The 27,662-nt window shown below is 36.3% G+C and overlaps 1 protein-coding gene across 1 annotated transcript; it reads right to left on the bottom strand.

Moving 5' to 3' along the window:
- Positions 1 to 11,183: 11,183 nt before the first annotated feature.
- On the bottom strand, positions 11,184 to 27,330 carry NUCB2 (nucleobindin 2; the record flags this gene model as incomplete). Its single annotated transcript, XM_079537359.1, has 12 exons — positions 11,184 to 11,296; positions 13,203 to 13,284; positions 13,610 to 13,780; positions 14,332 to 14,421; positions 15,410 to 15,502; positions 17,060 to 17,118; positions 18,641 to 18,731; positions 19,352 to 19,537; positions 21,147 to 21,250; positions 24,319 to 24,445; positions 25,749 to 25,856; positions 27,187 to 27,330. 12 exons carry the CDS (start codon positions 27,328 to 27,330, stop codon positions 11,184 to 11,186), a joined length of 1,368 nt encoding a protein of 455 aa, XP_079393485.1.
- Positions 27,331 to 27,662: the final 332 nt, after the last annotated feature.

The following is a 27,662-nucleotide window of genomic DNA, read 5'->3' as shown; positions in this document are numbered from 1 at the left end:
CGACAAACTTTTGTAAATATGATCATTCAGTTTGTAATATTGTTGTTTTTTATTCCTGCTAAGTTGTTATTCCTGTGCTTGATTTTTCTGTTTATTTGGTTCACTGCTGTATAGAGTCTAAAAAGCTTTTGTTGTGTTCTTGGACAGCATCTGTTTAAGGAAAAATGAAAAATAACTGTTTTGTAATTGGCCTGTGATTTGCAGTCAGAACTCTTACAATCTCACCATTACAAGTATTTTCTGTGGTATTAGTTCTTTCTACAGTTGTGTGCATCTGCCTTCACTGAAGAGAGCCTGATTCCTTTATTAAGTGGAGATCAGTGAAGTTTTAAAACATAGATTTCATCAAAAGTTTGTTCTTTAGTAGTAACATTACATGTGATCCTATGTTTTTTGCCTCACTTTTCTGTAGTTACTTAGGAATTGATTACAAGGATGGTCCGGTTTCTGTTCCTACTTCTTTGTATGTTGGAAAATATTTTCTAAGGAGTAGTTTCTTGTTGACCAGAAGAACCAGAATTACTTTTTTTTTTTTTTTTTTTTTTTTTAAGAGAATTTTTAAATAAATCAATGCTATCCTGCTTTAAAACAAGTAATTTTCAGAGGGTTGTGTGTGGCTCTAATTTGCAGCCAGAGATAGCTTATTAGCAGCTTGTTAAGAACCTGCTAGGTTCTCCTAGCGAATAGGAAGAATTACAATGATTTAAAATAGCAATTACTTTTTACTGACTTGTCACAAAGGGAATGAATGTACCTATACACAAATCCATAGTGCTGCACTGGGATGTACTGCCAAATTAACATCAGTCCAACGATACGTAACGGTATGTTCTCACTCCCCTATATTCAGTGGTTGCTGGTTTTCACATCAATTCACAGAAAAACTGCTCCAAAATATTCTAAATTCAGCAGATGCCTTTTTTCTGACTCTAAAAAACGTGGAAGCAGTTCAGAGAATGTCTGGTTAAAATGATCTGCTGGAACATACATTTAAATTCATTTTCAGAAAGCGTTTAAATAAAGCTACAGCTGATCAGCATCGGTTGACAGGTTTGATTTGATCCTTCAGGAGTTATAGGGAAAAGTAATGTTTGCGTTTCAAGTGTAAGGAGTGGCTATTCAGTGCATAACTGTGGGATGGAAAGTTCAGTGATTTCCACATTCCTATGACATATAGAAATACATAAAAAGGATATCCGCTTTTAGTTAAGGCTCCAATATCTATAATAACTCCGAAGAATGTCTCATCCTCTCATCCAACTGCTCTAAAATAAATCGAAGTACTTGCTAAATAGAAGTCAGATTTAAACTAATACATTTTTATATAATAAATAATAAAACATTTTACCTGCAAATTTGAGTTGAAAAGCTTTTTTCACACATTGGTGTGCTGCTGGATTAATATCCTCTGATCCTAGCATATGCAAACTTCAAAACTGTCTTACTAGGTGTACTTTGTATAAGAATTTCATCTCTGAGTCAACAGGGGACTGCTGAAGAAAAAGCTCCATTAGAAAGCTGCTGAAATAAGATACTCCTGAGACATTAAGCTAAGAGTGTTTGTTAGGATTCATCTGCTAGTTTTGGAGTCCTCAATAACCTTTCTCAGTAAGGTCCTGAACATGCATGCATGGTCATTACTGCATATAGTGAGAATAGAGAAATTTTGCTCTTTGTTAAAGAGTGGTTGTTTCTTCTATGTATGTATGTATGCATTTATCCCTCCATCATCTCAGCAGCAGGAATAAGACTGAAGGTAGGAATTATGTATCAACATAAGCACTTACCTTGAGCAAGCTATTTCCAGCCCGCTCATCATCACTTCTACCAATCAAAATATCCTGTTACTTCACTAAAAATAAGAGTGAAGAGAAAGCACTGTAGTTTGACACTAAGCTAGTTAAGAAGCTTTACCACTGTACACTTGTCCTGAGTTTGTTTCTTAAGTACAAAATCTAAAATCAATATCATTTTCTCAATACTAGAATACTACAGTATGAAATCAGATCTTGGGCTTGAGAGGGGAAAGTGAAATTGCTTCTGTCAATGGGGAATGCCTCAGAAAGCAAACTAGTGCTAAAGTGGCCGCATTAAAGACAACAGTGTCAATTTGGAGCTCTTTAACGTTTAACCAACAATCTTACACAAATTCTGTAGTAGGGAGTAAAACATTTTTCTCTCATTTGAAATTAAACTATTCCGGTAAATCCATTTCAACTTCTGTTTATACTGGTTGTTGGAACTTCTGCAAAGAGTCTCAGTGGCAAAATGACATGCCAAGAGAATATATCAGCTTGAGCACACTGTGGACTAATTAAATAGCAAACTGGGGCTCAGTCGTGCTTGCTCAGCGACTACGAGTTACACCTTCCTGTCCCAAATGGTTCTGTGCATCTGAAAAAAATAATTTCCCTTCAAGTTAAATTTAATAGTGTCCTATAATTCCTTTGCAGGGAAAGGACCTAAAAATGTACTATACGTTTCTGGAAGTCTTAAAAACGTAGATTTTTGTGATGAGTTTTCCCAGGGCTTTCTGCGTTACTTTGGAAACAAATTCTTTTTTGTCAATCATGAAAGCTGTAGGAATTATCTGAAGCACGGCTTTTATGTGGAAACAATCATTTCAGTTGCCCAGAAACTCCTGGCTGACATTATCCTTGACTGTGCCTTTCTTCAGAAACTGGGTTTGAATCACTTCAGAGATAGGCATGTTCTGTACTCTGGCTCACAGACCAAGAACAGTATCTGTGGCTTTTAGTAAACATGTGAAAACAAAAGGCCCAGATGATATAGTATTTTCTAATGCCAGATAAGCAGATAAGAATGTGAAAAGGAGGTCAAAGAAACTCAATTATATAGAGCTCTTCACAGCCTTGGTGTTTATATATTTGGGTATTTATACAGGAAGCATTTATACAGTCTTGCTCAGTCTTACTCAGAAATGCAATAAGCATGAGGCATGATGTTCTTTTGGCAGCCTAAACACAACATACTTCTAGTTCTTTATATAAGAAAATGAACACATAATAGTGCAATAATTGTTCAGGTGCAGGGCTTCTGTAACAAAATACGTAACTACATGCTACATTTTCCTTGGAAATTAATCTGACTCATGAAGTTTCTTTACTAATGCTTCTCACAGTCCACAGAACAGCTACACCAGCACAATTTAAAAGGTGGTGAGTTATGAAGTATAAGCACTTTTCCTGCTGCAGAAGAAACAGTCTACTTAGTTTCTGGTAAAGCAGCAGTGTCATACTACTCAAAAATAGCTTCGCATGTGTTCAAAAATATACTTCAAGAACTCAAATAATTATGCATTTAATTAGTTATTTATGTTTGGAAGCATTTCTTAAAAACTCTAAAACCTTTCAAGTCTGCTCAAGGAACGTGGTTCCCAGATTTCTAGATTTAGGAATACAGATGTTGTGGAAGCTGAAATTCTCAAGCTAACTTTGAAGCTGAACCTACATTTCAAGTTAAGTTTCAATCTGTATCTGGTATATTATTATTATCTTGCATGTTTTAGTTTGCAAGTGCTGTGTAGGTGTTTTACATTGGGGAAAAATGAGAATCAGATCTGGGTGGGATGGTATATATGTATATATGCCATTATATATTTATATAATGCTTAATTAAGGTAGTTTGTGAGAAAGCCTGTGAAATGTTACGAGGATGATCCACTTCAGCATCATCCTCATGCATCTGTGGATGTGAAGCTGACTGTCTACAGCATAGCTGTTTTCTGCAAAAAGGTGCCTTACTGAAGGATGCAGTGGCCACATGCCCTGAAAACAGGGTGGCTTATGAGCAGAGGAAGCAGACTTGCTGCATGTTGATCCAAAACAAGTAGAACCTTCCTGAAAGTTCTCTATTTGCTCACTATGATTTTTTTCTTACGTCTACCGTCTTAAAATAAATAAAGTGAGCACAAAACACAGAACCCACCCAACAAAACCTGAATGTTCTCTGTCTGCCTGGAAAATAATTCTTTGAAGAAAGATATCCAGGCCAACATGTGACAACACTTAAATCATTCAGCTTCCTAACAGATGTGTTGGGTGTACAACCTGAAGGAACATAAGCTGTGGATGGCAGCAATTGAGAGCCCAAATACATGTGACTTTCAAGATAGCACCCAACAAGTATGTTATCTGTTAGTGATCTGTGATTCACAATATCTACTAAACACTGCTGTTGTTTGCAAAGACAGTTGAACCCTTAACTGTTGGCAGATAACAGTCACAGTAGTAACCAGATTCTTCTTGGAAATCTTTGTCAACTTGGTGTCAGGTGAATGCAGATAGCCTTTTCTGAGTTGGTATACAAAGGCTGTCTTATTCCTTTCTATTGTGACTCCACTGTGATGGCTGAGTAGCCTGGAAATAAGTGTCAGTGAAGCTGTTTCTCTTCATGCATGCTGATTTTGCATTTGTACACACGTGCACATATGAGCTGAACCTTAGATACGTGCACTGAAGACAGGAGTCGTTACATCTAACATTTTCTTGTAGTTAAGAACATAGCAAAGGGACTTGCACCATGAATATCATATGTGAATATTAAATTCTTGATAAATTTGTAATATTCAGTGAACAAGAAGTGAACACTTACAGCGTAGATTTTCATTCTTTCTCACTAAAGAAGTAAAATGCATAGAAAGACTGTATTTAATTAAAGAAATGTAAAGCTATTGTAGGTGAAAATGAGCTGTGGCCTTATGGTTAAGTAGTGTAACACTGACCATAGCCAATTAAACTAGAGAAACAGGGAAATGTTATCAAAAACCTAAGGCATGTTTTGACCACAACACTCTATCCCTTTATCCTGGTTCTCATAACATCATGATGTTATCAGTTCATTTGACTATTGGTAACTGTTCTTCCAGGCAAGCTTTAAAGACTGAACAAACTAGCCTTCCTAAACTGGCTCTGATGTATGCAGTTCTTACCATTAGGATTTCCCCCCAAAATGCTGATACGAAATAGCTTACCAACTACTGCCGAAGAAGCTAGTCCTTAAGCAGCATTGGGAATGACATGACTTGGTATGTGCATCTCCTAGCTGTATTTTTGACAGAAATGTTGCAGCATTACCTTTTTTTATTTTGCTGTTTGATGAGTAGAATCCTATGCTAGAACGACAAGGGCTTTCATCTGTAAACATGAACAGTATTCTTTCCTGATTCTCATCTTGGGCTTTTTAAAATACGAGGTGATTCACATGGTGTTGATATCCAGATGTGGTGGATTGTACTTGGAGATCAGATACAGCGTAGAGATGTCTGTGCTCAGGAAAAACATTGTTCATTTAGTTCTTACTTTCAGAGTCTCTTCAGAAAGGAAACAGCACATTTTAAGAAATCCCTAAGGGTGGAAAGAGCCCTTTTAAAACATGGCAGCTTTAATTTGGCTTCTGAGGGATCATTCAGTTCTCACCCTCCTGTTTTATTATGCCACCGGACTGCTTTTTAACGTGCTTTTGAGATTAGGATTACTGAGCACTCTCGCACTCCCTCTAGTGGAAAAAAATGGTATGTGACTATACATGATTAGAAATCACTCGATTTTATAACAGATGCTGTGTCACTCCCCCGTGGTACTAAATGCACTGGCAATGTCTGAATAGTCTCTAGTATAGATGCAGTATAGAATTTCGCTCATTACTACTAAAGTATACGGAGTCTTTTTGTGAAATTTCCATGCATACAAGTTTGCACAGAGTATCAAAGTCATGGCTGAATAATACTTCCTCTCCTACTACGGGGGCTCTGAATTCATGAAGCAGGGTAGCTTGGTATGATACAGATAGTAGATGGCTGCCTGTGCCTCCATCCTGCTTTCTCCAGTGTCACCTGTTGTGGGGAACTTAGAAACTGATGCCCTCTTAATGTGCTGTTGATAGTAATTATAGGTTAGTGGGAAAGTGTAAAATGATGTATTAGAAGGGATACTGTATGCTCCCTCCATCTATAATACAGAAATGGCTCTATGTGCAGTTGCCTAGAAGATAGCTCTAGTGAACTATTATGTGTTAAAGTAATGCAAGTCTGAATGAACGTAAGCTGTTTAAAATGGCAGCTGAACAGCAGCCACGATGCAGTCATTCAGACTGAGAGTCTCTTGATATGATGGAAAAGATGCAGTGTGTGGAGAGATCAGCATTGTAATGCTGCTCTATCTGTGTATTCGTCAATGATAAATGTACCAGGTTTAGAAACTTGGGTATATCTGGGGAGAAACAAACAATTAAAAAAGAAAACCTCTTTCCATCATATTTTGCTTTACTCTATAAGCAAGTATGCAGGCTGTTTAACACATAATTTAAGTGCAGCTTTAAGGCATTAAAACATAAAAAATTAGGGCACTGGTAAACTGTTTTGGTACCTGCTATCTGCAATTGTGTAAATTACGGGACTCAAGCTACTTCTCTATTTCCTACTAAGTAGCAAAATAAAATCTTTTAGAAATGTAAACTAGGTCTGCTAAGTGCTGCTGTGTTTCCAGATGGGACTCATCTTTCAGTGCTATGACTACCTCTTAATTTTAGCAACAGATATTTGAAGATGCAAACAAGAAAGGACTTCTAGAGTAAACATTAATGACAGCTCCTGGCATTTGCTTACATTGCAAAAGGACACTCCATACACCTCAGAGCTTCCTTTCCTTGAAGAATGTCACCATACATTGTTTTTTTCTTATTCAGTGTGTGCTTACCAACACTATGCTTACATACTGTACACAATGGAAGTTCCATGAGCCATCATGTCCCATGCATCTCCCCAAAATACACACTGTCCCTGCAATTCTGACATCCTGAAATCTGGATTTGAAGACAGGATCTGTAAATAAAAACAAGCAACCTATAGCAAAATCTGCTACTGTAACTCATGTGGTATTTCTACTTTTCCAGGATTTCTCTTTTGAACTGGAACATCTCAGGGAAGTATGTGAAGTTAATACCTAGTTTCTCATGGTGGTGCAGTTTCATTAGTTTTTTATGAATACAGGAAGTGTAGCATTCAAATACTTAGTGAGTGAATAGCTATTGTGGTGATGCAGCCGCTGTCAGGAAGAATAAAAGATGTCTATTTGTTTGTGAAATATTTTTACGTCTTTCCAGAAAGCACACAACAAACAGGAAGGCAAAAATGAGCTTATACACAAGATCAAAGCCACAAAGACTTCATATGCTTGTGCACAGCCCAAAGCCTGCCCAGCCATACCTGGCTGGATATGCTCACCCCCTATGCAAACCCAAAAACAATGCAGTGTCAGCACCTTGAAACATCACCTGTTCTCTCTTGGGAGCAGACTTGGGGCTGCATTGAGTCATGCCCCCTCTCTGGTCCCCAAGCCAGTGGGCCGACAGGAGGAAGCAGAAGGGAATGCTCCTTGGCCGTGGTGCTGCCTGCTGGCAGCAGTTGCCTCATTCTCACCCAGTTAAAATAAAACACTGTAAGTCTGTGACTGCACTGAGATTCAGTTTAATCCAGTTAAAAACTAATCAATACAAACTATGGACTGGGGCTTTTTTTCTTACATATATTGCACTGGAAGATAAAAATTTATACACCACTGACCAAATCTTACCCCTTAATCCTCCTACTGAAATCCCAGCCAAGTACAGAACAAAATATCTGCACATTTATCTTGGAAGTGATGCCTCTATGAGGTTACATTCAATTTTCCTGTAAATCACCTCCTAAAGGAAAAACAGAGTACAGGTCAAAGCACTGGTGCCCATGATATTCCAGTCCCTTGTTTATCTGCAATTGTAGCATTCTACTTTCCAACATAGCTGTAAGTGAAGTTTTTAAAAATCTTTTAAAAAGCTCCTGAGAAATCCATACCATAGAAGAAAACATGCTTTAAGTGGATAATGTAATACTTTCAGTCTCTGTTGTGGACAAGAGAATCTAATGAAAGATGTCATCGTTGAAAACAAGCTGTGCTAAAGAAGGGTCAAATCAGTTACATGCCCCATGTGTAGGTAGGACTTTAGCGTGTTGCATAACTTCTAAGTCAGATGTTCCTTACAGTGAGATAAAGTTTATCTCAGAATTAATCCTCAAAAATAATTTGATTATGCTCAGATTGAGACCTCGTTAGCTTAGGTCTGAAGAATAATGTCCTTTCCCTAGAGGACAACAAGATGGGCAGTACCAGGTCAGGCCTGTTTGCTGGTAGACCAGACCTGACTGACCATCTTCTGGGAAAATACCCACTCAGTCCTCGCTATCTATGCAGACACGTGGAACAGATAATGATTCATATCAGATTCTGAATTGGACGGACAAGTATGAATTTGTAATTTGAACTCTCATCTCAAAAATGTTTAGGCAGCAAATTTAGTGTCTGCTCAGTAGGAGACTGAAGTGTTACTGTGAACTAAGGCATTGACTTCCTCACAATTTAGCACAAACATCTGACAGCTGGACTACAACTTTGATCGTTGTTAGAAATAAATCCAATCAATAATTCTAAAGTTTAGAAAACTGCCTGTTTTTACTTCTAAAAAATGAACCTAAGTATATTGTTAAAATGCAAGCCTATCAATAAAATTAACACTGACAAGAACATTTAGGTACCAGACAGCAATGGAAGGAAAGATATGCATTATTTTATGCTGAATGCAGCTCAGTGGTTAGTTGAAATGTAAAACTGGGAACTCTTGTTAACTCGTGATGAAATAATAAATGAAAACTCTGGCTTCTTCTAGGCATCTGCTTCAGACACAACTTACACTACCCTGTGGCTAGCATGAGATGAGTTCAGCACCCATGTTACAACAGTTCTTTATAAAATTCTCCGTGTATTTAAAAGTAAATAATGTAAAGGGGATAAAATACTTTTCTTCCATTTCAGGGAGAGTGAGATTCTTAAAACTGAAATGTAATGCTGCAATGAAAACAAAGCTTGAACTGTGGCAAGCACTTGAGAGCATATGCTGCATTACCTATAGTAACATTAGTGATGAGGCAGATGTAACATGAAGGAAGAATGATTTGTATGGTAGAAATGCATTCAAAGTTTCAGTCCTTGATTCTCTGAAAACTCCTGCTGCATCACTCAGTCTTTGTAAAATTTCATGTGGTACAAGGAGAAGGAAAAACGTTCCCTCCTTTTTTTGTGATGTTAGAATAACTCACCCTTTGTTCTCCTCTTTCCTTGCTCTGCTCCTGATTATTATGCTTACAGCCCTAAAGCCAAGACTCTGCACTGGGAAATGATGTTACTCTGGTTGTAGTTGTAACTATGTCTAGTTCTCTCAAACAGTTGTAGAAACATACTTCAGCCTCCTGACAAAGATATAAACTGATGTTAGAATTACATGGAAGTAACAAACAGTGGCTTTTTGAAACTAAAATTAGAAACAAATTAAGATACTGACAACTCACAGAGAGAACAACAACAAAGTAAATCTAATTGCTGGACTGGTAGAAATGAATGTGATGTCATAATTAACAAGATTAAACAGAGAAAGAAACCTAATCTATTCCAGCAATGAGTTTTGTTACATTGTGTAAAGAACATGAATATGCTCAATTCTGCTGCAAGAAGCATTAAGCATGTAAGGAATATGACTAGCCTCTATCAATCACAAGTCTTCAGTGAGAAACTTAAATATCAAATATCAATACAAAACTTTAACTGCCACCTGTCTTTGAGTTTGCCTAAAATGTTTGAGTATTACTCTGAAAGGAACATCTTTTCTTAGGAGATGCGTGCCTATTTCTTTGCTCAAAACCCAAATGATCTCTTTGAATGACAGTGTAAGCAATTAGCCACGGAAGTGGAAGAAAATACAAAGGATGCTTGCCAAGGTGTGTGTATATCAGTTCAGAGCCAACGTTATACAATCAGAGCAATCCTTTTTTTTTTTTTTTTAACAACAACAAACAAACACAAAGCTAGAAAAAGAAGGAGGCTTTACACTCTGTCTGAAGTGAATGACAAGGAAGGACAATCACACAGCTTTTTGACATTATAGCGAAACCCACAGGAAAGACAACTTTTGCTGCTGAGTTTTTGTTTTGTTGTTGGTTTTTTGTTTGGTTTTTGAAAAATCTTGGCTTATGATATGAGGGAGCTATCCTGGTTCTAAACCAAAATAATACAATCAAGTAGCACCCTTGTTTTAGACATTTCATAAACCTACATCAACTAACTGCTGAAAGACAAGTACATATTAACAGTGAGACTCTTAATAAGTCGAAGATTCATGTCTGAGAACAGCTTTTAGAAGCACATGGTGCATTTTGAAAAATCTGGTATTACCACAAGAGGTAGGAAAATCTGCGCAGAAAAAGACAGTGAGTCTTGTTCTGTTTTGTACAAATTTCCATCAACATAAAAAGCTTATTTAATCGCATGCAAAATTTTGAGATCACTTGGCACCTGATGAAAGAAACAGGAAAAAAAGAACTATCCCCAGAGCCAAATGAGTGAGCCAACGCTACACAGAATTAATCTTAACAAGGAGAGTTCAGACCAATCCACTAGAAGTACAGTATTCCTTTTGAAGGCTTACAATGAAATTCTTAGGCTTCTGTAAACATGAAAAGTATTCACTGTTCCATGCAATTGTTTGTGGTGGTTAAATTTTAGAAAGTGCAAATTTTTCTAAAAGTTAAGAGTAAGAATTTTCATTTTTATTTGGTCTCAAAAGAAAGGGGTTGGTAGTACTGGGAACGGTAGGCCTTTGTCTATGATCTGTTTCCCTGTACTTTGCTTCTCAACATTTCTGGAAAGAGTCTCTACATAAAACAAGACCTAACTTGATATTCAGTTCAGTTTGCTGCTGCTTCTCAGAAAAGGTAGCAATTCATGCCTAAACACACAATGGCAGACATCTCCTCCCTCTTTTCATAACAGAGAAGTCCAAGAGCTGAGTCCCCTGGCCATAAAAACCTCTAATAATAAGTTTCCTTATTTTTTTTTCCTCCATTATAGCTGCTAAATAATCCCCACTGCCTTTCTTACTGATGTACTGGAGAGAAAATTGATTTATGATTCAAGTCTGATTGATATTTAATCTCTAACATTCCCAGTGATTTTACAATCTGGGAAAGAAAGTGGAGAGTTCATTACCCTTTTTTTTTTTTTTCGTCCCTCTCCCTTTCCTGCCTTTTACCCTCCCCCCAAAATAATAAAGATGCTATAAAGTTGAGGCACGAGTGGTTAAGGGTGAACTTGATCAGTTCTAGCAGCTGGTTCTTGGATATGTCCTGGTGGTAAAGGCTGATCACCTCCTGCAGGATGTTTTGGTGCTTCTTCAATTTTGTGTTCGCCAGCTGTAAAACAGGAATAAAACTGCTTAAAATTTCTCAATTAAATGAGCTCCATATGTGAGAAGTCTCTAAAGTAATGTTTCTAGTGTACAGACAATCAAATTGAACCACCTGTTTTTATTTTGTAATTGGAAGACTAACAATGAAATCAGATTGAGTTTACCCAACAGGCTGCAAAATGATAATATTCAGGATTTCTTAGATTACTAGTTGCTTCTGTTTTCAGTAAAAATGTTTTTATTTATATAATCTCTTTTTGGATACTAATCTGTTCTTTCTAAAACATACTACATGTTTATGAAACCTTTAATCCTAACATAGCAAGCTTGAAAAAAAAAAAATGAACAACTTGCTTCTGTATTTTAATCCTTACTGCGCTGACAATCTTTACAACTTTCTCCCTTTGCCTCCCTCAGAATGCCAGCTTTCATAGTTGGGACCTCCTTAACTCAGACAATGAATAGTGAATAGTTTTGACTAATAAAATGAGAGCTTAGGATACTTGTCTAATGACTTTACAAAAACTTTTGTATGATTTTTGTGTAAAGTTTTAAGAATGTTATCAGTTATTGCCAGTGTTAAAAAATGTATCACTGAACCAAGTCCAAGGAATCTGCTATCACAAACTGTGTTTTTACTGAAGGGAAGACAAAGAGAAGCTATTGTAACTATGGGTTATAAATCGATATTAGCCCCAAGCAGCTTTGAAGCAAATGAAAGACAAAATGAAACTGATGTTCAAATTCCATTGTTTCTTGCTTTGCACAATAAACTGAGTACCTTGAGGATATAATTCCAGGATACTCAGCAAAGTGAGCTGTAATCGCTGAAAATGGCATTTCAGGTTTGAAACCTCACTGTTGGCCCCAAAGGTGCTGTTAAGTCCTTCCAATATTCAAAAGGCTGACTGGATACAGCCCAAAGATTCATGTTCAATGTTAAAAATTCTTTGAGCTGTGCTGATAATGTTAGCACATAAACATGGAAGCCAATAAAGTCACTTTAGTTTCTAGATGGGGAAGAAAATGTTTGCATGTATGGAAGAACAGAACTAAGAAGTGTTAATATATACCTGACCACTTTTTTGTTATCAGTAATCACATGGAATGATTTATTGTAACCTTATTGTCTGTGCACGTTGAAGCAATTGGTTGCTCATGTTGTCTAAAACTTGTCACATCGTGTTGTGCTCAAATGCAGATAAACTGACCAGAGAGGACAGACATGATGAAAGCATTTCAATGTTTTGATTTGTTTCCCAGTCAGGGACTGGGACCACAATTCTGGATTACAATCTGGAATTCCAGGATACAGCTAAGAGAGTAACAGCTAAGAGACAACTTTCATCTAGCTGCCTAACTACTGATAGCCATTAAATGATAGGTGCACCAACATTAGTGCTTGTGCAGACATCTTGGGATCAGGAGCATGGTTGTACAACAAGCAATGAAGCTTAAATTACTGTAATTTCACATTCTTGCTACTCAATTGAGGTATATTACAACATGTTTGCACAAGGCAAAATACACTGAATGCACCTATCTCTGGTAATGCAGCCATAGGACATTAGACAGGCGTGGTCATTTGTATGCCCCTACTCTTCTCTGAATATCAGAGTTATCCTAGATCTCACTATTTTTAGACTGACATGCAAAGCAGTCCAAAAAAAATGCAGTCTTTTCTCTGTCCATCTGGTGCTGTAAGTCAGAACTTTTTTTTTCCCCTACAAATATAAAATTGCTGAGATTTCAGTAACATTTTAAAAGGCTTCCATACTTCTATCTTAATAACACTCCCTACAGAGATAATTAAAACCACATTATATTAAGAGTTTGAACAGAAAATGTATTTTTAATGACTGTAATGTCGGAGATCTTGAAGTACACAAACTTTACAGAAAGATACATACGGGGCTGGAATTTCAGTTCTCCAGCTGGTCCTGCAGGCGGATTTGCTTGCTGCAGTTTCTTTTGTTCCATCTGTTTTACAACCTGGTGAAAAACAAAGTAACACAGTTGAAAAACTTCACTCTGTCAACTTTCTCTGATATGAGTGACTACACACAGGAAATATAGGCACATCATTACGTTGAGTCTTGGTTAGCGGGAAAACTACTGAGTTGAGATGCTTTCACTGTTTGCTATAATCTGAAGTAATGGATTATGACATGGTGCAGTACTACTGCTGTTTAAAATTCAACTGAGATTCCTAAGAGAAATCAAGATAAAAGATGCTCCAGAGCTGGGGACTGTCATAAGCCTTTACACGTATGACAACACAGAAGAGAGAGAAAAAATACTGTTGTGTCAAGTGTACCTGCTGAAGCTCTTGTTTCTGAGCCTGAAGCTGGTCATGCTGCCTCTGTAGTTCCTCCTTCTGTTTCTGAAGTTCTTCTGCCTTCTTTCTGAGTTCATCTTCCTGCTGAGAAATATGACTTTCAAATTCCTTCAGTTCATCCTCAGTGAAGAGCTGCTGTTGATCTAGTGTCTGCAAGAAAACACAAACAGGAATACTCGGGTAGGAACGCATATCTATTTTGATTATCTTTCCACTGAAATAATTATTAGCTGAATTTTACAGTTCACTAGAAGACACTAAATCATAATGTAAAGAGTTAGTATGTTCACTTAAACAGTAAAATAGCTATTTCTCAGCTATTTTCTTAGCAAGATTCTATTACAAGTTCAGAGGTAGGAGGAAAAAAAATCCTCTTGCTTCCAACTGAGCTCATATTTCCCCTTTAAAGTGATTCATAAATGAAATGTGCATTTTATCTTTGAAAAGCACGTGGATCAAGATCTTCTAGGATCCACGTGGTGGCAGTGCAAGACTGTTTCTGTTTGAGTGTGGACCACAAAGATTACATCTGCATTGTATTAGTCTGTTACATTTTGTACGTTGCATTTAGCTAGGGCATTTAACCACACGCATACCAAAACAGGACTGAAAAAAGGCAAAGGTCAGACAAGCCATTTGGTTTCCTGGTTAGACTGATGGTAATAGTACAGTATGTTGCACTTGGAATACGTTCTCATTACCTCCCAGCTATCTGGCTCCAAAAATTCTTTTTTTTCTGTAGCTCGTAGGAACTCTTCCAAAGTTACTAATCTGTCCTTGTTGATGTCAACCTGTTTGAAGCAAAAAATTAAACTCAGGATGGGTTTTGGTAGAGAAAACATTTAATTTTGTTACATAAATACCTTCAAATACAACCATTTTATTTTTAAATTATCCCATTTTCAAATGAATGCCTGTAACATCTTCTAAAGATGTTTCTTATAAGCTCACATAGTTTAATAAAAAATGGAAATAAAAAGTAAATCCTCACGTTTCATTTGGCAATTAATCGGAAAAACGTGTGGCTGCAGCCCCAGTGCTTCATAGTAGCATGCCTGATGTTTTTGAGAAAAAAAAATTGTAGCTTTTTGATAATAACACTGTAATTTTGAGTCAAAGCAATCTCTACTGTTGGATAGGGAGATTTCAAAACAAACAAAGCTGAAACTGTGTCAGAAACCCTTAAGGGGAATAGAAGAAATTCCTTCCTTCATGAGTAAAAGAAGTCCAGGCTTGCTCCAATCCTCAAGCTTAAGAAATAAAGTTGAATAGAGAAAAAATACATTCGAAAAAAGAGTGATTCAAAACATCCTCTTCCCTTTCCTCTGCCTCCTGAACAAAAAACTAATGAGAACCAGTAATGATACTCAGAGTCATAGATAATGCCTTGAGCTCACGACTCTTTTGAAGGCACAAAAAACTGAAGATAGTGCTTTTCCTTTGTCTTTCCACAGAACGTTACCCTATTGCCAAGAGTAAGAGGACATTCACAGTCCTCCCTGTTTAACAAAATTCACTGGGAATTTGTATTAAATCTGAGTACTTGCAAAGTGAGGCTATAGTACAAATCTTCCTCTGGAATTTCTTTAAATGAAAACAGATCCAGTCTGCAGGCATTTACATCAACCAAAGATAGGGCCTGAAAATTGTGGCTTTCTGATCTCAGCACTAATAACAGCGTTAAGCCCTTTTGCTGTACTTAGACAATCCTTAGTATTAGGACTATTTTTTTTTTTAACATAGTAGGAAAACATCAGGTTTGTTAAAATTAGTCTATACCTCATTCATTACATGTTCTCTCATTCTCAGCCTCTCTTCTTCCATTTCAACCATGTCATCCTCTTCATTTTTCGGATCATAAACCTTTTCTAGCTGAAATTCAAATTTAGAAAATGTTATTTTGGAGAAACGACTGCTCATTCAACTGATGAATTTGGAACAGTAGTTTGAGACAGATGAAAATGTGAGTTCATCATTTTTCCAAGCATGTGTATAAGTATAAATCACTTCTTTTACCATAGTACTTAAGTAACAAGTGAGCACGTCATCATTGGTAAGGAAGAAGTTCCCAGTTAATTCATGTGGTCTGCTGAAATTCAGTGCTTTAGACATTGACCTCAGCATGCAGTCTGCATTCATGTTTGATTCAATGCAAGTTGAGTTTCCAGAGTTTCTTGAACAGGAAAGAGCACTTCTTTGTTTTATCAGAGCATGCTGTCCACAGCGTAAGCATTCAGGATATCACAAGATAAACTGAGTGCTAAGCTTAACTGTCCACTTCTTTTCTTAAACAGTGTCTTTCTGGTGAGTTCACACATTTATTTGCTTCTCTTTAGTTTTCTAAGCAATTTAGCTTAGCTTTCTTTGTCATAAGTAAAAAGGCCCCAGATTATTAATTTTTAAATCACAACACTGTGAAATGCTGGGACACACTTATCAAAAAAGACTGCTGTACATTTCTGTAGCATAAAGGGATTACAACAACCAGTACATACTGTTAAAAAATAGTATTTTGAAAATTTCACTTCTACAGTAGTTCAGATTTATAATCTTGCATGTGTATGCTAAAGCACATTTACTCCCTGATTCATGAAATCTAAAAGGAATTCTAACAAATTCTTAAGCTCATTAGTGCCAGCTATAATATTGGATCTTTGCATGGGAAGCTTTTCTTTGTTACAACAAGACAGAACCTACCAATAAAATGAAAGCCAAGGCCTTCTGTTTACTAACTGTTTCTGTAGTATCTTGATGCCACTCTGGGAGGCAAAAAAGTACTAATATTTTTGCTTTTTAAGTGCAGCTTAAAGAAACTGAGGATTGCCTGCTTTACCAAATGTACCTGTGATCCAAACTAGCTAGATGTAAATAATGTGAAATCCCTGCTGCCACTTCCACAGTGTGTTGTCCATCATTGTACAGCAATTACATCTGATGAGGCAAATGAATTCATTTTGATTCTTTGTCAAGAAATACAACCTAGGTATTTTCCAGTGAGTGTGACCCTTTTTCTCTCTCTCTATAAGGTTTATGACTGGCACTGAATGTGCACAGCTACTCAGCTTCAAAACCTACTAGACCACATTGAGCCAAAGCAGATTTGCAGCTCTACACTGCAAATTATACAGGTATACTGTCCAGAGGATTAATAATGAAATCTGAATTGAACTTCTGGCAAAAGACTATATCATCCATAAATACATGTCTATTATCTGAGTCCTAAGATTGAAATACTTTATTTTTCCAGCTTTTGTATATTTTTACAATTGCGTATAAATATTAAGGCTGCTTAAATATCAAAATAAATTGTTTTATTTGTAGTCCAAAACCTCCATATGCATTTGAAGAAAAAACAAGCATTCCTTCAAATATTTTTTTAAACAAGTGAACCTTCAGGTTGGTCTTTTTTTCTTTTTCTTTTTTTTTTACCTCTTTTGTAAACAGAGCTTCCAATTCTTGCTCATCCAGGAAACGATCATTATTGACATCTAAAATAAGAAGTGTTGAAAATACATGTTAATTATGGACAGAAAGTCTCCATGGATTAAGCATCAATGCATACATCCCACATAGATCAAAAATACAGTTTAAGGAGATTCTGGTTTCATAGGCCAGCTTTTCTGTTCTGGCTTTTATCAAGAGTCAGTTGATCCGTATCACCACCTTTCACTACCTGGCTGTTAACAAGTGATTGAATAAGTCTGAAGTACTGCCCCTTGTCCTCAGCAAGCTGAATTAGGTCACAAGACTGCACCCAGTGCAACTGCCAAAAAACATAGCTGAGAACAATTCGTCCCAATTTAACAACTAAATCTGTAAACAGACCCAAGAGTAACAGAAGTGAACAGAAAAACATTGTTAGCCGACAGTACAGCTCCAAAATAACAAGAGAATTTTGTAAAAATCTACATAAACATGCAATGCTTAAAAAAATAGCAGTATAAAATTAGTCTTGATGACCAATGCAAATAAGAGACTACTTGGTAACAACATACTTTGCATGCTACATTCAATTCTGAATAATGTTATAAAACCTCTGAAATAGAAAGGGAATGGCTACTTCAAATGACTGTTATGCAGTATTTTTTGTTTAATTCGAAGTTTTTGATGCCCTAAGCTCCCAAGGAAAAGGTTATTTTGGCTACTGCTGTTTTGATATAACATGCATAAAATAAGTACCAAAAATTTTCAGACAATTATGTTTCACAATCTCTTTCTAGAAAGAAGAAATAAGGCTTTCTTTCTATATATTTATAAACCAAAATAAAAGACTAGACTTAATCTGTAACACTTTAATTAAATTATCGTCATTGGCATTGGTCAAATTCTTTGTACCATCTAACCCTTAACAGCCCAATAATAACAGGTTCTGCTTAAGGATACTTGATTATGAAGCACTGATCAACATTAGACTGCTACGTATTTAAATAATCTCATTTAAAGCAAAATGCCTACTGAGATGCATCCTTGTCTCAGCTACTATTTCACTGTTTCTAACTGCAGACTGCTCAAAAAGCGTTGAGAAGCACTTTGGACTTTGTTTGTTTTAAGGCAGCGTTAGAAGCGTCAAGCAATTTCACAAGTTCCAAGACCACTTCAAATATAAGGGGTGTCTGGTACTTCTCTGCAAAGATCTGAAGAAAGCAGGTCTTCCTCAACACACCCCTGAGGTCTTACCCTTGGTGTACAGTGTATGAGCAAAGTTATGGCTGTGGACAGACCTGTAAATACTCTTACTTCACTGAGCAACTACTTCTGGTTATTGCTGTTTCATTTTTTGAGCATTTAAACAAAATTCTATTTTCAACATGTAGGCCCCATTTGACTCCACAGTAGATGTGGACGACAGCAGATATTTTCTCCTCTATACCTCTGGATTCACTCAACTTGCTTGAGTTCTAAGTCTTTTTCCCCACATAATGCAAATTTGCTGAACATATCTTTTACTGAGGACATAAAAGAAAGTCACAGCGTTTGCTAATTAAATTAATGTTAAACAAAATCTCTTACCGTGTAATTTGAAGAATGTTTTGGGGTCAAACTCATTTGGATCTAACCCATCTGCTTCTTCCCATACCTCTTTCAATTGATCTTTGCTTCCCTATAAATTGGTTACAAAGAAAAATATTCAGAAGATGATTAAGTGTATTTTTACAGCCTTCCTTTGCATTCTTCTATTACAGTTTCTCCAATTTCTCTGACCAGCTTTTTTTTTTTTTTTTTAATTAGTAATGTTCAAAATATAATCATTATAATTCCCTTTAAGTTGGGTCACATACTTTTACTAGATAGAAAGGCTCAAGGAAAAGACAAGGCAAAAAAAAGCTATATTCTCAGGAAAGGAATGCCTATAATTATCAGTCATGGATACACAGATTCATCTAGAATCAACAGCTGAAGTAAATTCAATCAGTTGCTGCTTCTACAGCAAACTGTGCTGTGATGCAGTTCCCTGCAGGAATCCCTACATTTTCAAATACCCCTCTTCTCTTTTCGTGAATTTTAGCTACTTTGTAAATAATAATTCTGACAGTAAATAGAATACAGAAATAAAGGAAGTTAAGTGGTGGGTTTTCTAAAGCTCTCAGCACTACTCCTGTTCTCTGCTTCTACGTCAGTGAAAAGAAGCAAATCATGAGAAGAAACATAATACATCCTTCTCATTATCAACTGGAAAGGAAACCCTCCTTCCAAACGCATAAGAATAGACTGTAGCCTTACAGGATGGTGAACTTTAGGGTGATCTCCATGTTTCTTTTTCATCTCTTCAAATTTGGATTCTTCGCGCTGCCTCTTTTCTTCATCCAATGTTTTTAAATACTCCCTCCTCTCATGTTCTTTCATCATTTCATATTTCTTGAATTCCTCATGGCGGGTTTTATCGTAATTCTCCAGGTCACTTGTAGCCTATAAATATAGATATTATGTACACATGAAAACACCACGTGATTATGTTAATGCATGTCATACATTACCATGTGAAAAACCATCGTCCAGGTACATGGACAAGGCTGTCCATATTGCCACTCCCCTCTTAAACATGAAGTAAACTTGGTGGTGGTCCTCCTTCACTTGACAGCGAAAGAAAACATCTTTCCTCATTCCTTCTGTTACTTTCAAAGAACTTAGTTTGCAAAAGTTTGACTGCTTAGAAATCTTTTGCAACTACAGTTCTGTAAGAAAGCACTTAGGGGTGGTATTCTTTCTCATTAGTTAACAATAAAGTACGTCCTGGGCAAAATAAGCATAGCATCAAATAGTATAAGAATTTCTAGTTTACCTTTCCATTACTAATGCAGTATTACAATGCTACTATCCAGCAGCTTATTACAGATTAAATCAACAAAACCATTTAAATGGAGAGAAAAGTGTGAGAATTTCTGACATATATAAGATTTAAAGCTGTACCATTTTCAGCTCAAGTTATTGAAAGTTCTAGTCTTCTAGTGCTTTTCAAAGTAACACGTTCGTACCTGATAAAGTCTTTCTGTTATTTGTAATTTTTTGATCAACTGGACCTCCTCATAAATGATTCTAACACCTCCACTACCCCCCATTACCCATTACAATAGGTCAATATCTCTGCCAATAAGAGAAGAAAAACAATGTCCTAAGAGAAAGAACTGCCCTGCTGAGAATATGCTTCTCCTAACCAACAAGAATTTTCTCAGCAGCGATGCTCTCAAAAACAGCAAGAAACTTTACTATATATGTAAATATATATAGAGAGAGTAATTTTACAGAAAAATTGAAGTTAAAATTTCCAAGGGTAGAAAAATCTACAAGAAATGAACAAAGCTTAAAACAGATTTTATTTTTAAAGAGTCTTCCCATTTACTTTGAAAATGTAAAATGCCTTCTCAGAAACGCAGTGTTGTCATACAACTGAGACTTAAGTCCTCTTTTTCCCTCTCAGGAAAATACATTTTTTCACAGCAGTTGAAAAAACCTATTCCATGCTTAGTTTAACTGTACTGTCTTAATAAACACTGACTGGAATTTAAAAAAAAAAGTGTCACTTGTTGATGCTATTTGGACATCAAATTCCATGCTCAATATATGCAACTTTTGATAGTGGTATCTTAATTCTGCTCTCCTTCAGATGTATGTATAACAGATCCCCAAATTCAAATGGCTAGTTTAGGGATGACTATTTATGTCAATCTATCAGACACTTAAATCACTTTGAAATAGGTTTGGGAGGGATGTGCTTCTCTTAATACTATGTTTAATTCAAATGATTTCAGAAAGTTGTTTTTTATTCCCAAAGTTGGCCGTAGTGGCACATGAATGCAAATCCTGTAAGGATGCCATGTCAAAATGTATGGTCTCTTTAGCAACAAAGCTTTCAAGCGTGCCATGCAGACAACTGACTTTTCTCTGAAACAGAAAACTGCAACTCATTCCTTTAAAAAAGAAAGAAAAAGTATATATAAAGCATTCACCTTTAACAGATGAAAAAATGTAATTAATGCAAATAAAATATAACCCCCAGCACTTTCTATTTAGCACTTACTGCTTTGATCAACATATCTAAGTCCTTAGGCTCAAACGTGTCAGGATTCTGATGGTTCAGGTGCTCAAACTGTTTAAGGAGAGCCTGATGGTCTATGCCAGTATCTGAAAGAAGGAGGCACAGGTACAAACATAAAACATTAAACTAAGTTTGAAAGCAAGAAAGATCAGGAATTTCAGCACTTTCACAAGGTGTTTGTGCCTTGAGTGTCTTATCTATGTTAGTACTTATAAAGCAGATTTACCTGAAGGAGATCAGTACACTTGACAGCAATTTGCACTGTACTCCTTCTAGTGTGCCAGGTGTTGCACTGCACACAATAATTTAATATACTGAGGTTGCCTTTCAGCAAGGAAATGTACAATCAGTTGAGCTCTACAAACCAAAACATTTTGTTCTTCTTTTGTTTATAAAAATGAGATGTAACTTCAGCTATTACAGCTAACAACTTGCATCTGAGAATTGTAACTCTTCTAACTTGCCTGGTATATTTTGCGAATGAAACATTCACGCTGTGTGTGTGATGTATAGATAGATAGATAGATAGATAAACAGATAGATAGATGTGGCAAGATACATGGTTGAAAATGAAATCTGATAACCCGAAATTCAAATCTCATTTGTGCAAAACAAGAAACATAGGACAGCAGAGAGTCAAGTCCTTTGTCTAAAAGCTGCAAACATTTCTCCTTTCTTACAACAGGGACATCCAGTAATATCAATACAAACTGCATTAACAATAAAGTACATTTCTACAATTACAAGCTTTTCAAGTGTTCCTTTTTCTGACTGTTAATGCTAAATAATAATGTTATCTTAAGCAGCATACACTTTGGTATGTTATGGGTAACAACTGTGAACAGCTTTTACTAAATGGGCTAGTAAAAAAGACTTGATTTGCCTTAAAAAATAAATTAAAGGAAAAGATAATTCTGAACTTGTTATCCTATGGCAAACTATTACTCTCACACTCAGTGCTTTATTCATATTATCACAGAGCAGCAAACATTGTCTAGGGCACATTTATTCCTGATGAGATCATAATTTTTGCTGAAATATACACGCCTTAGTCTGTTCATGGAATGTTTTTTGGAAGTGGAGTATTAGAATATTTTAAAAACAAACAAAATAATAAAATCCCCCCAAATCTATTTATAGAGAAACAGCTCATTCAGTTTGACAGTATTTACTGGTCACATTATTGCATTATCTAAGAGCTGATCCTGGAGAAAGTCATCCAACTCCTAACATTCTTGTCCTGTACTAGTCAGTCTAGCAGGATCTTGGTACAAATGTTTAAAAACACATCTGGATCAAGACTGAATATATGAAAAACATATGTCCAAGTCTGTTGGACCTGATCCATATGAGTGCAAGTAAAGCTGGTCTTAATCAGATAAAGGACCAAGATATTAAGTTGTACCACATGGAAAATATTAGAAGAACAAATACAAGGAAATCAAACAGCTCTACCTGCTGTTACTACAGAATGCATTTTTGTACGTGTCCCAAGGTGCTGCATAAGCACATAGATGCAGCTGTACTTTGTAGATAATCTGGCCATACAATTACATGTGATGTGATATATTCAGTGGCAGGGCCCACTATAAACTTTATAGAATTATTCTGAATTGCATTGCATTACATTAATAGCCATCTGAATATTCTGAAAAGGTACAATCTGCTCTGGTTCTTTCCAAATATAATATCACACTTACTTACACAGTGACAGAATGTGTAAACATGCTTGATCTGTGGCGGCTGCTGGAGTGCTTGCTTGCAATATAAGCATGAGATTAGGCTCCTGGCAGCTAAAAAGCCACTTAAGAAAAAAGAACCACAGGGTCTGACAGGTATGTGAGGCAATGCACTCACTTCCTGTGGAGGTCTGGTGTGCACTGTCCAGCTGCTGGTGGACTGTACTCTCTGAGCTAAAACTTTCAGAAAAAGAAAGCAAAGGATAAGAAGGTTATATTGAAGTTCTCAGCAAACTCTATATTCTTCATTCACTGTATTATGATAGCATCTAAAGCGTTCATTGGAAAGGTACTGTGCTAAAAATTCCTCCTTTCCCAAATTAATCTGACTTTTTTCCTGACTCCAATAATATCCCCTAGACATATATGCATATACGTGCTTCTCTGGCCTACTTGCCACATCTAAGACTGGCTTAATGGGATTAGGATCCTTCTTCTTGGAGGACTTCAAATTGATCCAATACCTATTCCAGTTAGTGGGATCCCCCCTGCAACCTGGTAATGTTTTTAATGAGCAAGAAAACAATCTGCTCAAGCAAATTCAGTACTTATATCATCTTTGTGAAAAACACCATTTTGAAAACAAGAACATGCAGTCCTTTGTTATGATCTTTATCTCTGAGAAACTATTTCACTTCAAAAAGTGATACCTAAAAAGAAACTTACAGATTTTGTTCTAAGTAAAAATCTTAAAACTTCTTCAGTAAAAAGTAAAAAGAGATAGTATGTGTTATTTGCCAGCTAAGTACACATCAAACAGATTATTTAGGAACATGTATACTTAATTCATTTTAACAAACTATATAAGTTTGAGTGATTTAATTAATAACTAAAAAATGCTATGGATAAGTTTTTGCACCCTAAACGTTCCTCTTTACTCAGGACCTTCAAATTGCCTCAAAAATAAGAAAAATCATCTTCTGAATTTGATATAAATCCTTATATCAAAGATTTGATATAAATCTGTAAAACACACCCCTTCCCACCAGTAAGAACTTAAAAAGAAAAAATGAAAACATAATGTCAAATGACTATTAATTAAAAAAAAACTACCTGAAATACATGGAACATAGTCTTGTATTCTAAAATAATCAAAATGTGGCTATTTCTCAGTGAGTTATTTGTAAATTGATGCACTACAAAAATACCCAAAAAAGCTAAGAAAGGATTAGATGTATCTGAAAAATCCACTGCCCAAATCAAGTTTAGCTATTTATAAAATACAGATGGCTTTTATTTTCTCCTCAGTTTCCTATAAAGATACGTATTTGTTGTCCATAGTCTAGATCAAAAAGGACACTCTTACTTTCAGATAACAGTTATTACTATTGACATCAAGGACAGCGTAACTTAGATTTTGTCTAGCTTGTATTGGACATGTGCCCAGTTCACCTTCTTAGATTTTGTATTCTTACCTTGAACAGAATCCATTTTGGCTTTAATTAACATTCTTAATCTTGCCACCTCTTGTCGCTTGAGTTCATCCAGTCGTGTTCTCACGTGGTGGCTTACTAAGTCAAGCTCTCTGCTTAGTTTTCCACTCTGTCAAAAAACAAAACTGATCTATAAAAACATAAAAGAAAGCAGCCTTTACTATTCCCATTGCATATGAGCTGCAAGACAGCAGACCAATTCTAGCTTTTCTCATAATGTAGCCCATACGTACAAGGATCTCAGAAGTCTTTCAATGAACATATTAAAAAAACTTTAGGCACAGAGCAGAACATAAGCACAACATAGACACAGAGCAGAATCCAGAAAGGTTTAGAAACTCTCTCCAGAAACATTTGTTCCTTTTAAAGAGCACAAGCTTGACCCTGCAGCAGAAATACTTTCTGAGTTTCACAAATAATAAATTTCTTGATCAAACATTCTCAAACTAATTCAAAAGAGCTGCAAGCTGAATGCACAGTGCTTTTTCTTCAGCCACTGATGACAGCTGTAACACTTGAGAGAAGTCACAAGCAAGGCAACAGCCTTTAATATGCACTACACGAATATTTATCAGGCTCTGGTAATTCATAGTAATCTGCAAGAGTAACCCTAGTTATAGCACAGAAGAAAGCGGAATCGAAAGCTGCCAATGGCAACATGAGGGATTAAAAGAAATGCAAAAGGCAGGATTTCCTCTCTGTCGCTTTAGGCTGTTTCCTGCCTGTCTCGTGCAAAATTTCTAGCTCATAAAAGGAGAACGTGGAACAGCTACCATACAGAGCCACTGGAGTACAAAGACAAAAACACAATGAGGTTTTGGGAGCGTGTGCTATTTGGACTGGTACTCAAGAAAGGACAGCAGCAGAGAATGCCAGAAGTCTATCTTAAACCTGCTTCAGCACACTGACGATGCTTCCAGCACAGCTTCTCAATTTCCTCAGACTAGAAAACGTTCCTTTCTTGTAATTCCCTTCCATGACTTCATATCAACAAATGATGCACCATCTTCACTTCAGAAGGCATATAAACCTCTGTTTGAAACAGTGCTCCAAATCACCCAGCAGGAAAAACTGAGTGAGAACTAGGCTTGCAGCTTTTTTGTGATACATCAGGATGTATCTACCTGTGCTGAACCTGAAACAGCCTTTTAAATAGATGGGCAGAAGGCAGAAACCATGCATCTGAGTACTTTTTATTATTATTATTCTATGGGATATTCTTTAACTAACAGAAAACTTGCTGTTCCTATACTAAAGACAAAGCTCAGAAAGAGTTAAATACCTAGGTAAACAGAAAATGTGTCTCACAAAATATGAGAGGGGTCTGAAGATTTTAAATATATATACAACATCCATCTTGCAGGGTTCATTATGACAGACTTAATTAGCCTCAATTAATATATTCAACTTACCTTTATTTCTTCTATATCAGCAGTCTGGAGCTTCTCCCTGAAATGCTTATCTGTTTCCAAGACATCAATTACTTGTCTGAGATATTCATCATAATACAGCCCTGTATCCTTCAAAAAAGAATGTTAACTTTAGAATAGAATATACTGCCAAACAATACATTTCATGTAAATACTATCATATAAGTGAAATCCAATTCTCAACAATACAAGCATTACAGCTCTTTTATATATTTTCTACTTTTGTGATCTGCATCTTTGTCTTGTAGCAACCTAGAATTAATTGGTTTCAGCAACTGATGACAAAGAGGAGAAAGGCATTGAGGAAACTACGTTGTATGCAAGCATCTATCACATTAGCATAGTAGGGCTTTAAAACAGTGCAATTCATTAATTATAAGAATTTAAGAGTGGTTCAGAATACTGCTGTTCTTTTCTTCCAGATGCAAAAGAACGTTGAGACTATTTGCTGCATTTCCTAGAAAACCTCCTTTAAAGGCAGCCACCTTCAGTCTGCCAGAAGCAACAGCCAGAAGTTTTACTTGGCTTTAATCAGCATATCTTTCAAAAAAAGAAGCTGATAGCCTGTTTGGGAAACATTTAAAGCAAAGATAAGATTACTGAAACTGCACTAGTTCATCTGCACTGAGGACAGATAAACCAGAGCTACACCCAGGACTTAGCCTACTAGATCAGCTAAGATTCCTGTGGCATATGCTACGCTCTGATTTTTCCTATGTTAGTGTGGTGCAAATTAAACACTCTCCAAAAGACCAATCCAGAGCAAATACAACTGTGCTAGACAGAATAATTCCATTCTGGAAAGAAAGAAAGTCTGCTTCAACAAAAGAATTTATTTGGCTTTCATAGCACAACATCGCTGTTCAGCTATTAAAAGCTGATATTGGAGATTTGTTTCTTGACAAAAACAGTTGGCACTTCAGGAAATTTGAGATCTCAAACTCATCTTTATTTGATGTGCTTGTAGCACTCACAAACACAGTATGTCTGCTGTTGAAAAAAATTCCTTTTTCTGAAATGTAGTTGAATTCTTCTAATCAAATATTTTCCTTTTCGATTGGAAGCAATGAACTGGAAACACTGAATGGAATTTCCTAAGCCACCACTCAGTCAGTCACTTCAAAGAAGTCCTGTGAAAAAATAAACAGTTCTTTCCACTGTATGCTGGGGAATTCAATTCAGTTTGCTATCTCACCTTCAGCAGCTCAGAGAAGTGACAAGAAAATAGAACAAATATAAATGGAACCCCACCCCAGCAGAAAGTAGCATGTTTGATAATCCCAGCTGATATTCCTTTCTTCCCTGAATACAGCTCCGGTAAAAGACATCTAAATTTCAGGATAGGAGCTTTCTATAGCTGGACTACTAATAATTAAAACAAACTACTTATCTCACTGAAGATTTATTTCTTTACACTTACTGGATTTTCTATCTTCTCTCCTTCCACGTGACCTTCTCCTTTGACTTTTGTCTTATCTATGTCTATAGGTACAGCTTCCAAAGCCACTAGGAGACATGGTATCAGCAAAATACATTGTTGGGGCAGGAGAGATCGCCGCTTCATCTGAAATGAGAGCAAGTCACAAAAATTATCAAGAATGTTGTTATCAGACTGTTTGATTAGAATTATTTGATGTTCCTATATGACACCTGGAATAACCTACTTTCCATGTGTTCTGCTATTATCAGGGAACACTATAACTCAAATAATTAAATATAGCATTAATTTTTAAAGGCTTTTATGACACAAGCAGATTAGCTGACCGTTGTGCACACAGCAATGTTGCACTGCAAATAGGAAGAGGTGTTCATGTACTTGTTTAGGATGGCCAAGTCTTGGATAAATAATACCAGAGTTTCTACTCTGATTTGTCTTTGCTGAAGTAACTGGCAAAT

The sequence above is a fragment of the Tetrao urogallus genome (genome assembly GCF_951394365.1).
Source record: "Tetrao urogallus genome assembly, chromosome: 6".
NCBI classification, from domain to species: domain Eukaryota; kingdom Metazoa; phylum Chordata; class Aves; order Galliformes; family Phasianidae; genus Tetrao; species Tetrao urogallus.
The sequence above is the reverse complement of the archived record's forward strand: the minus strand, read 5'-3'. Positions and strand labels throughout refer to the sequence as shown.